The 12,358-nt window shown below is 41.0% G+C and overlaps 1 protein-coding gene across 4 annotated transcripts in view; it reads left to right on the top strand.

The window, feature by feature from the left end:
• slc1a4 (solute carrier family 1 member 4) overlaps positions 1–12,358 on the top strand; it is a 79,345-nt gene that overhangs the window by 38,417 nt on the left and 28,570 nt on the right. For all 4 annotated transcript variants that reach the window (XM_072265429.1, XM_072265428.1, XM_072265430.1 and 1 more), the window contains exons 2-5: positions 3,160–3,202; positions 5,342–5,419; positions 10,528–10,694; positions 10,814–11,047. In XM_072265429.1, coding sequence (XP_072121530.1) covers positions 3,160–3,202; positions 5,342–5,419; positions 10,528–10,694; positions 10,814–11,047 — 522 coding nt within the window. The remainder of the gene's footprint in view (positions 1–3,159; positions 3,203–5,341; positions 5,420–10,527; positions 10,695–10,813; positions 11,048–12,358) is intronic.

Genomic DNA, 12,358 nt, shown 5'->3' on the forward strand with positions numbered 1-12,358 from the left:
ACTGGGATTTTCTTTTATGTGATGTTCTATTAAAGTGCACACATTTTCCAGGCTGTGAAAAAATATTCCTGCTCAGAGGAATTGGTTGGTCTGCACAGCTGTAAAATAAATTATAGGGAACATTGCCAGAGACCTTTACTCACTAACCAAATAATAAAATTAAGCACAGTTAACTTATAAGAGCTGAAATGAAAAAGCACTTTGCTGACTCAGACACTGAGCTCATTTAGTTACATGAATAGGGCATATACAGTGAGAGTTTAACTTACTCTGTATTTTTGTTGTACGCATTATCAAAGCCATAGTCTTACCAGTCAATACTTTGTTGGTTCCAGTGTTAAAACATAGACACCCTCTAGTTTCTGGCTGTGTAGTTGCAGATCTATTCATTTGTTATGAGCAGAAGATACCGTTCATGCTTTAATTGGCGCAGAGAGTGGATATTTAATGAAGGCTATCTTTATCAGTGATTCCACAGGCTTGTCAATAAACTTGGCTAATCTGGCTAATTTACCTTTGAGATTTTCCCATTCTCCATGGTAACTGTGATATGTGATGGGCTCAGAGCTCTTGGGGTTTCATTTCTCTGGCTAACATTCGTTTCACCCCTTACACACATCTTCTGTCTGGAGCAAAATTTGTGGAGCTGCTCTGCATTTCCACATTGGCTTTTCCTTTTGATGTACAATATTCTCATATTACCTTTTCTCCCATGGTAATCTAAAGAAAATACTGTAATTTTTGGTTAATCATTGTTTATCATACCAGCAATGCAATGTAACTGCTCACATCGAGTGACATTGAGATTGGAGCTAATTTTTATTCCATAACTAGGGGACTCAATGGGAAGTCTGTGTTAGTAATGTGTTTAACGTTGTTTTAAGAATTGCCCGAGTGTATTGTATCTTTAATAAAACTGGACAACACATTTTTTCGAAAGTGTTGCTTCCTCAGAAATCTTGGTTTATGACAGAATGCTTGAAGCTGAACACAAATGTAATTTCAGATTAATTGTATCGTGCAGGAATTAACTTCTATTACATATAATGTGGTTAATTGTGTAATAGTGCTATACTAAGCTAAAAATGTTTTGTTGATGATTTTCATTTGTACTCAGTGTCTGAGGCTTCTTGCTTAAGTGCCCAACAATAATCACTGATGGATTCCAGTTGCCCCAAAGCTGTTTCTCCATGTCCCGTGAAACCTTTCACCATGCTTGTCACTAACAGTGCCAAAATTTACAGGGAAGAAGTCTGAATGGGAATACGGAAAATGAATCTTCAGTGATATATTGCACTTCATGGATTGGCCAACCGGCTGCATGTAGTTTGGTGCTCTGTAGTTACCAGGAAAATTTTCAACAACATCCTTGATTGCTTTCCATGCAATTTTCTCCGGTCCCACCAGAAATTCTTTGAATTGCCTGTCATTGATGACCTGTTTGATTTATAGACCAACAAAAATGCCTTCCTTAGTCTTGGCATCAGTTATTCTGACTTAAATTATCAATTGAAGTAACAAATAAGGCAATTTCAAAAAGAATAGTGCATGATAGAGAAATTTCATGGTGACTTTCATGATCAGCAGTCCAAAATCCATGATCAGCATACCCAAAAGTATTCAGGAAGCAAAATCTTTGTTGTCCAGTGTAATGCCTTCATGTTAGAAAATGGATTAACTTTATGTTATAATATCCTCCCAACATCTGGTTAATCTCTTCAGTATAGCCCAGCTATAATTTCTATCTTTTTGTCATTCTTCTGCCTGCATGAAAGGGCATAATTATAATTCATGACTTTAAAGTTTATTTCCTTCCAGTGCATCCATAAGCATAGAATTGTTTTAATTCACACTCCCTGACTATCCGAGTGCATGGCAACTGCACCTTTTGTTAATTACTTCTCATAAGTTGCTCAGCCTGTAACTGTTTGAAGATATTCCTTGATAGATTAGTTTTTTTCACCACAATGACATTGACTCCTTGGAGGACTTGTCTTGGATTTACAAATCTCTTTTTAGGTTTAAAAAAAAATTGTGCACTGTACTTCACATGAAGGAAAATGTGGAGCCAAAATACCCAGAATGTACTTCACTTGATATGTGAAATTTCACTTAAATATTTTGCAGGGATGCACCACTGTAAATTGAAGAATAACTATACTTCACAACCACTGTTGATTTAGTTGATATGTATGATCACGTTTTATATTTCCAAGAAGTATTTGTGAAACATGATTCATGGATTTGTTTACGTGCTTGGTGCTGTCAAGTTCATACATTGGGTGTGTTATCCAATGAATACGTTCTGTGTACAAAGCTCCAGAACCACTCACGTGGCCTCTTTTAACCTTCAGTTGTTAAGGGGCTGTACACTGCACCCAGTACCTCAGTGCCCAGCTGTGACAGGACCTTAGAGGGCAGTCCTTTCCTTCTGTGGAACTGTTCCTCACTTTGAAAAGAGTTACATTCCTGCAAAACTTTTAGTTTCATCAGCCCTGGTGATGAAGAGTATTGGTGAAATCTGTTTGTAGCTATTTTGATGCAACATGTTCCATTGTGAGGAGAGTGATGCAGTCGAGAAGCAGGATTCAGTCCAGCTGCCCAGTAGGGTGTGTTGTTCAGAAGCCACATGAGTGTATGTAGAGTGATAACTTTGTGAAAGAATGTTTACTGATGATGCTTATTGATAACCTCTTGCTCAGCTGCTGTGGGGCAAACCAGCATCACCAAAGTTACAGTGAGTTTGAGTTCAATAAAAGCTGCTTCACCTGTAGGACTTGCGTGGGCCTTGCGTTCGGCACTCAGCAACTTCAAACTTTCCTTGGAATCTTGATTTTAAGTTACACTGTCAGAGATTTCGGCTGAACTTAAGATCAAGTAGAACAGAATATTCCATTTTGGAGAGTATCCAGTACTGGGCACTGTGAGAGTAGTGAGAAATTCCCAAATGCATTTGATGTGGAAGGTGTACTTTCGTTTCCCCCAGGACAGATGTAAATCAGGGTGAAAAATGCAATGCAGCCTATCAGGCAAATTAGAAGGATATTTTGCAGATTTAAAAAGGAATTCTACTTCTAATTGCTGTCTATTTTAAACCTGTTGAATTATTCCCAGTGTGTTTAGTCACTAAAAAGATGATTGCTTTTATTCTTCTTGCAGAAACCTTGTTCCTTCAAACCTCGTAGCTGCTGCTTTCCAATCGGTGAGTACAGCTCCACTCCCCTGTGAGTAAAGGCGGTATGTCAGAAGCATTGACGTTGACCAAAAGTGTAGTGCCTTTATTTTTTTTATGACAATAAACCACATTTTATATTTTACATGCAGTTTTCAGAAGTTTTTTTTTAAAGTTGGAACTATTGTTAAATGTCTGACAAATTTAATTAAGAATGATCCCAGTATTGGAAGAGAACTTCCTTTCTGTAAGTTAAACAGGCTGGGTAATGGGAGATGAGGAGCATGCAAACCAGCAGATAGCCAGATTGACAAAGTGTGACTTGTGGCATCCCAGAAGAATATACTTTATGACAGGAAGTATCTAAATTGATAGGAGAGGAAGCCGCTTAACCAAGTTAGCTGATGATAGCTAGCAATGGAAGCTGTGTAGATTCAAACATGAATTTATAAAACAGCAAAAAAACATTGCAGATCTGAAAATGGACTTGAAAGATCAAGAAGGAGAAAATATATTGAGTGCAGACTAGGAAGAAATAGAACAACGGACGAGAATTTCATCAAGTATGTAAAGAGGAAAAGAGATGTCAAAGTGAAGACAAGCTTCCTGGAGAATGTAGTTATGGGATCAAGGAAGAGATGGAGGAGTTAGGTAGAGCTTTTGCAACAATCTTTATTGCGGAAGATACAAAGAAGTTTTCATTAATATGAAAAATGTAGAAATAAAGATCATCATAAACAGAAGGGAATTAGTATTGAGTAAAGTAATTCAGCTAAAGGCTAATGTCCCTAGGACTTGACAGTGTGCATCTTAGGATCCTAAAAGGTGGATGCAGAGGTTGTGATCTTCCAGAAGATTATAGATTCTGGAGAATTGAAAGAGATTGATAAACTGCTAATTTGATATTTTTAGTCAAAAGAGTGGAAGGCAAAAATGGGTAACTACAGCCTAATTAGCCCCATGTCATTGGGAGAATCAAGCAGTTATAGTAGATGGAGTCAGTACAGGTTCATCGTGTTTTCCTCCTTTCTTTCTTGGCCACTTCCTGACATTACTAAAATAAATTTGACTCAAGTTCAAATAGTGTCTTCATTTAATTTTCCATTTTTTACCTGTTAATTTGACTGAATAAAGTATTTGCACTGCTCACGTAGCAAAGATTGGGGACTTGTTTTTAGGTTGGAGATGATTTGCCGAATGTGAGGAGTGAAGTAGTGAATCTGAGGAGGACTGGGTGAAGATGATCTTCTATTATTTCCTCTGGCAATGCATATTAGGCACCTACCACTCTGAATGTAAAACAAAAACTCATTCTTCAAATCTTCTTTAAACTCCCATACCTTAAACCTATACCCTCAGGAGGCTGTGGACTTTACTCTGCACGCCCACTCTACATCAATGCTCCAAAGGATTCTGTCATTTACTGTATACTCGTGTATTTAATTTCCCAAGATGCTGATGATAGACTAAACTTCATCTGCCATTTCTTTGCCCTAATTCCAACTGTTCGACTTTCTGCTATAGTCTTTAACCACCTTCCCTGCACAGCTCAATCAAACTGTTTCATTTCCACAACAAACTTAATGGTCACATCACCTGCATTTTCACAGAAAAGTAGATAATTAGAAATGGACAAATTGCAAGGAAAATGATCCGGACATCATGTTTTAATTCCAACTTGTTGGTATTATATTAAACTTTTTTAAAAATCCTGTATGTTGAAATGTATCATAGATAAACAAAAGGGCCCTTCCTTACTCTGGATTTCTTTCCTTGCACCTTGCTTGAGTGCAGGTGCAGAATAAGAAAATAAAGAAAAAGATGTATAATAGCCTGCAAAGAGAAACTGTTTGCAGCTTTCATTGTCCTATGCAATTTATTTTCCATGTATTGCACGTACAGCACAAACGCATGTCTTTTAGTCAAAGTAGTCAGTTTATACTCTATACAAGTCTCTACCCACACTATTTACCTCATCTCAGCACCCGTCCTTGGAAATTAATAACTTGACTATAGTGAGCACAAAAACTCCCCAAAACATTTCTGAAAAAGTGAATGAGCCTATTTTTGGTGTCATCTGAAGAGGTTGGATCCTATAGATTCCTGATGATTGGCATTCTTTGTCTACATTGAACAGAAACATCTCTTAATTCAAATGTTGTTTTTCAGTACGCTACAGATTACAAATGGGTGTCGACCGCTGCTCCCGTTACAAATGTAACACCCGGAAATACCACACACATAAAGGTAAGAAGAAGCAACTAACTAAATAGTACTCTCACATTAGTAGTAAGATACTTTATTCCAGAATTTTTTTCCACTCTGTGTGCCACGATCCATTCAGGTAGTGAGCAGTGGTACAAAATATTTCTTCTTTTTGCATTTGTACAGCTTGTTGTCTTCGCACTCTGGTTGACCACTATAGTTGGGTGGTCTTTCATTGGTTCTGTTTCAGTTGTTATTCCATAGATTTGTTGAGTATGCCCACAAGAAAATGAATCTCAGGGTTGCATATGGTGGCGTATATGTGCTTGGATAATAAAATTTGATTTGAACTTTGAACTAGCCCAGCACCCACAACAGCAACAGCAATAAATAATCAAAATTGCTATGATGTCAACTGGCCCATTTCCCTCCACAAATGCTGCCTGACTCGTTGAGTCCTCCAGCAGTTTGTTTACCTGTCCACATTCCAGCACCAAGTGTCCTGAGCATCCCTCTTGCATCACTATAGTGCCTTTTAATATTATAAAACATCCCAGTCTACCTGACAGGAATGTCATATCAAAAAATCTTACACCAAACCACACAGGAGATAAAAGGACAGGTGGGTTCTAAGGATCATCTAAAGGAAGGGAGAGTGTTTGAGAACTTCGAGCCTTGGCAGATGAAGATTTGACTAAATTTAGTCAGAGAATGACTAGGTTTAGGATTGCTGAAGGGTAGAATGAGGTAAAGAATGTGTTCATGCAGCATGAGGAATAAACTTACCCATGGGAGAGATGCAGTATGTTCTTAACTTGCATGTCAAATTCCTGAGATTTTTATGGATCACAAGAAAATCTCATTAAAGTAAAAGCTAAAGATTTGTGGGAAGAAATAGTGAACTCGGAAAAGAAAGCCTGTTTATATATTTCTTCGTTTGCTGTTCAAATGCCCCTGAGCAACTGAGCTGAACGTGGTAGAGCTCCTGTGCCAGGAGGTCCAGGATATCATCAAGAGAGCAAGATCATCTGCCGCCCCAGGGCCAAGTGGCACACCCTACAAGGTATGTAAGAAATGCCCAAAACTCCTCTGGAGGTTGTGGAAGATAGTGAGGAAGATTTGGACTAAAGGCTCTATCCCACCAAGCTGGAAAATGGCTGAAGGAAGCTTTGTTCCCAAGGAAGAAGATTCCTCCACAATCACCCAGTCAGGCCAATCTCCCTCCTTGATGTGGAGTGCAAGATATTCTTCTTGGTGCTTGCAAGAAGGCTGACCTCTTAATGGAGAACCACTATATCAGCACGTCCAACTAGAAAGGTGGGCATCCTGCATTTTTCTGGGTGCCTTGAACTCACCTCAATAACCAATCAAATAATCCAAGAGGCCAGGTAGAAGAAGGGTGACCTAACAGTCGCCTGGTTAGACCTAGCCAGTGCCAACGGATCAATTCCACATGTCCTCATCCAGGCCAGCCTAGACCACTACCATATTCCGCCAGTAATGCGGGACATGATCATCATTATCTAGGGGGATTCAAGCTGTGCTTCACTTTACAATCAGGTGGCAAGACCCCCAAAAAGGGATCCAATGGCTGTACCAGCTCCCCAATTTTGTTTCTCATGGGTATAACTCCTCATATCAGCAACAGCAGATGTAACCTGAAGCCTGGTGCTGGAGCCTGACATCCAACAACCTGTAATATTGGGGTTCAGGGATGACATCACAGTAACCACTGTAACCCATGTCCAAGCAAGGTGGGCGTTGGAAGCCCTGGACAACAAACTTCCTGGGCTAGGAATACCTTCAAGGCCAGGAAGTCTAGAAGGATGGTGATCAAAAAGAGCGGGGTTCAATCTTCAAGTACAGGGAGAGGTCATTCCATCCAAAGAGGACAACCCAGTAAAGTGTCTTGAAAAGTGGTTTAATGCAGCAATGACGGATAGCGCCAACATCACTGACACTGTAAAGCAGACTGAAGAGTGGCTGAATAAGACTGACAAAACCGGGCTCCCTGATAAATTTAAGACATGGCTGTAGCAACATGGTCTACTACCAAGGCTGTTCTGGCTTTTCATGGTGTACGAGTTCCCCGTGACCACTGTAGAAGGCATCAAGAGGAAAGTTAACGAGCACCTGTGGAGGTGGCTGGGGACCCCCCAATTTTTCCTTCAGTAGGGCTCCACATAAGATCAGGCCAGCTACAGCTCCCGTAGTCTTCGGCAGTGGAGGAGTTCAAAGTGCCAAAGTGTAGAGTTGTGTTAACACTGAGGGGCTCCAATGACAAGCTAATAAACCAAGCAGGAGTCACAACAAGATTGGACCAAGAGAGGGCTGCCAACTAGGCTATAGACCAAGCAGTGAGTTCCTTGCAATTAAGAGACATCATCAGCAACCCATGCCTGGGACGGCAAGGCCTCGACTCTGTGCACACTTCCAATGATGGGGGAGTGATAGGGATAGGTGTGACATGGTCCAGGCAGAGGTACAGGACTGTGGGGACAAAATGTGGTTATCACAGATAGTGGAGTTGGGGTCACAGAGTGTCTGGACGAAATGGGGTCTTGCCAAGCATAAGGTGACTTGGGCAGAGCTTTGGGGATTGGAACCCTTCCGCATTTCTTTCCTCCCGCAGTCCGTGTATGGCACTCTCCCTACACCATCACAGCTGCACACATGGGGGCTGAGAGCGGACCCCAGCTACAAGCTTTGTGGTCAGTGGGTTCACTGATAGGCTGCTAAACAGCTTTAACACAAGAATGGTATAGGTGGTGTCACGACAGGACCTTGGCAGAGGCAAGCAGGGCAGTCATTTTCATCAAGGAGAGGGCCACGCCAGTCATATCAAAGAGGCCTGAATCCAATCTGCTGCTAACTGCCAAATCATGGGAGATGAGGGTCGATGTGGGGAGGAAGCTGCAGTTCCCGGAGGTGGTGCAAACCGACCGGACATCGTGCGGTGGTCCACCAAAGACAAGAAAATCATCCCGGTGGAGCTCCCTGTACCACGGGAGGAAGGATGCGAGAAGAAGGCCCTGAAGTACCAGTCCTTAGTCCAGGAGTTCAGGGACAAAGGATGGCAGACGTGATTATTCCCCGAGGAGATCGGCTGTAGAGGGTTCCCAGCAAGGTCGGTTTGGAGGTTGCTGTCTGCACTGGGCCTTGAGAAGAAGAGCAAGAACCAAGCGGCATGCAGGATGGGGGAGGAAGCAGAAAGAGCCTCTTGCTGGATATGGAGCAGGCGAGAGGAGTTGAGTTGAGCCTTCGCCAACTGGAGAATGTAGTGGTTGAGGATCAAAGACTGGGCACCACCTGACAACATCTGCTCCTGGCCAAAGACTATGGTTCCCTCATCAGATAGCTGAAGAGAGCACCCCAGTGTATAATGCAAGTGTGTGAATAAGTAGTGAACTTGGAAAAGAAAACCTCTTCATATAGTGCTTTGTTTACCATTCAAATGCCCCAAGTGAGTGATTTAACTTTGAATATTTATCACTGTTTGCCTTTTAACCAAAGGAGTTTCACTCTCAACAAGGTGTCAGAAGCACACACAGAAAGGTGAAACCAATGAGCAAATTTTGAGCTGTGCAACACACACAAAATGCTGGAGCAACTCAGCATCTACGGAAAAAAGTGCAGTCAACGTTTTGGGCCAAAACCTTTTGGCAGACCCTTTGAGCTGTGAAATTTGATGCTTGACAAGTAGTGCCACGAAATATTCAATATCTAACAAATGGCTGACTACAACCCATCTTAACCTCTTGCCTCTGGCAATGTTGTTGTCATGAGGGATTGATTAAAGATTTAAAGATTAGCTTTCTTTGTTACGCGTACATACAGTGAAATGCGTCAAGTTTGTCAACAAGCAACACAGTCCGGGGCGGTGCTGGGGGCAGCCCACAAGTTTTGCTATGCTTCCAGCACCGACATAACATGCCTTATTAAACAATTAATTTTTTATTTAGAGATTCTGTGTCGAACAGGCCCTTCTGGCTTATCGAGCCACACTGCCCAGCAACCCACCTATTCCAATCTAGCCAAATGACAGGACAATTTACAATGACCAATTAACCCTACATCTTTGGACTGTGGAAGGAAACCCACGCTGTCATGCGGAGAATGGGCATACTCCTCATTGACGGCTTTGGGAATTGAACCCTGAACTTTCAATTGCTGGTGCTGTAAGGTGTTACGCTAAACACTACGCTACTGTGGCACTCTAAGATTGCATGAGATGTTAACATTTATCACAGTTTATCACAAGATCCTGGTGCTCTCGGAGAAGTTATCGAAATTCTGAGATTTATGGATCGGACAGTAGTTCATGTTGGCTTCTCTCAGTTCTATGTTTTGTTTTCTTGTGTTCTTGCCCATTCTTTCTTGTTGCCGATTGGCGGGGTGGGGTTTGGGGTTTGATATTCTTGTTTTTGTTTCTCCATGGGGGTGATCTGTTAATTTTTATGTGAGGGAGGGAGAGGTGAGTTTGGGGCTTGCGGGTTTTTTGTTTCTTTTTCTTTTCATGCGGGGAGGGGTAGATTGATATTTTTCTATCAATTACTTCTGTTTTCCTGTATCTTATGGCTTTCTGGAGAAGACAAATCTCAGAGTTGTACCCTGCAGACATACTTTGATAATAAAATGAACCTTTGAATCTTTGAACATTTGAATGAATTTGAACTAAACTTGTCAGACGAGGAGCCAGGCTAATAGTAGTAGAGGTGATCAAAAGCGAAGTACTACAGGTGCAGGAAACATGAAAGAAAAGTAGAAATTGCAAGCCAAGCAGCATCTGTGGTGAATGAAACAGAGCTGGAGTTTCAGATCAATGCCTTTCGTCAAGCTAAATGTAAAAGGCAGACCCAAGGAAAAGGGGTTTGGTGAAGGAGGAGGCTGTGAAAAGAAAGTTAATGGTCTGAGAGACTGACTTGATCACTCCAGCCTTCCCCAAAGGAGCATTCTGGTTTCTTCATTACTTTTTCACTGTGCGCACGTTTGTGAGAAGTTTCTATCGGGACCTATAAAGAGAAAGGAACAATTTTTTAAAAATCAGCCAATCTTCTTTTGAAGACCCACAAGCCATTCTGTGCCTTGTGAAAAGGATCTCCACATTTCTGTCTATTACTGAGTGAGCCCAATCTTTCTAATGATTGCAGGTTCCCTTTGGTACTGAAGTGGAAGGCATGAACATACTGGGACTGATCCTCTTTGCAATTATCTTTGGCATAGCTCTCAGGAAATTGGGCCCTGATGGAGAACTGCTAATTAAATTTTTCAGTATCTTCAATGATGCAACTATGATCTTGGTCTCCTGGATTATGTGGTGAGTTATTCTCTTTGATAATTATAAAGCTGGTGTATTGATAATATAGCTGTAAATCTTTCATTGTGTATGGTATCATACATGTGATGTTTCACTAACAACTGTTCTATCTTAAACAGGTATGCGCCCATTGGAATCCTGTTCCTCGTTGCCAGTAAAATAGTGGAGATGGATAATGTTGTTTCCCTGGTAACTGGCTTGGGAAAATATATTCTCGCTTCCATACTTGGACATTTTATACATGGAGCGATTATTCTACCTTTGATCTATTTCGTATTCACCCACAGAAATCCTTATACATTTCTGCTGGGCATCGTCACTCCATTAACAACAGCGTTCGGAACTTGTTCCAGGTCTGTGTTTAGTTAAGTGCTATAGGTTTCACAGATAACATTATACCGATTGCAGCTATTGAGATGGTTAAGTGTTGGAAGCTATTATACAACTCTTTGATTGCACAAAATTCTAGGAGTATTGAATGGGAACTTGTGATTCCTATTACCCAAAGAAAAATATCTCAAAGCAGTTCAAAGGAGCTATTATCAAACAAAATTGGATACCAACTCATTTAAAGAGATTATAACTGATGACCAGAAGTGATGTAAATTAAGGAGATGCAAGAGACTTGATTTGGAGGGATGTCCATACCTTAGAGATTCATGGTCATGTCTGTGATCTGAAACACACTGGTTCTGTCGGCTGTGTATCTCTTATCTTCAACAGTAATCCAAACAAGCAGCTTGCACAGAATCAAATACAGAACAGCATTACAGTAAAAACAATGTTTACCAGGGCAGATTGAATTCATGGCTTTGTGGCCAACTTTGTTAATGATAAAAGACAGGTAGAGGAACAGATAGTGTTGAGAAAACAAGAGAGTTTGCAGAAGGACTTGGACAGATTAGGAGAATGGGCAAGGAAGTGGCAGATGGAATACAGTTCATGCAATTTGGTAGAAGGAATAAAGGCAGAGATTATTTTCTAAATAGGAAGGAAATTCAGAAATTGGAAGTGCAAAGAGACTTAGAAGTCTTTGTACAGGATTCCCTGAAGTTTAACTTACTGGATGATTCAGGAAAGCAAAAGCAATGTTAGCGTTCATTTCAAGAGGATTGGAATAGAAAAACAAGGATGCGATGCTGAGGCATTTGTCAGACCACATTTGGAGCATTATGAGCAGTTTTTGGCCCCATATCTAAGAAAGGATGCATTGACATTGGAGAGGATCCAGAAGTGGTTTGTGAAAATGGTCCTGGGAATGAAAGGGTTAACTTATGAAGAGTGCTTGATGGTTCTGGGCCTGTACCTGTTGGAGTTTAGATGCTATTATAGGGAGGATATTGATATTGAAAGACCTGGATAGACTGGGTATAGAGAGGATGTTTCCAGTAGTGGGAAAGATTAGGGCTAGAGTGCACAGCTTCAGAATAGAAGGATGTCCCTTTAGTACGGAGATCAGGAGGAATTTCTTTAACCAGAGGAGGACGGATATGTGGAATTCATTGCCAAGATGGCTGTGGAGGCCAAGTCATTGTAATTTAAAGTCATTATATTTAAAGTAGAGGTTGATAGGTACCTTATTAGTAATGGTATCAAAGATTATGGGGAGAGGAGAATGGGGTTGAGAGGGAAAATAAATCAGCTAAGTTCAAATGGTGGAGCAA

This window comes from Mobula birostris, chromosome 8 (genome assembly GCF_030028105.1).
Source record: "Mobula birostris isolate sMobBir1 chromosome 8, sMobBir1.hap1, whole genome shotgun sequence".
NCBI classification, from domain to species: Eukaryota; Metazoa; Chordata; class Chondrichthyes; order Myliobatiformes; family Myliobatidae; genus Mobula; species Mobula birostris.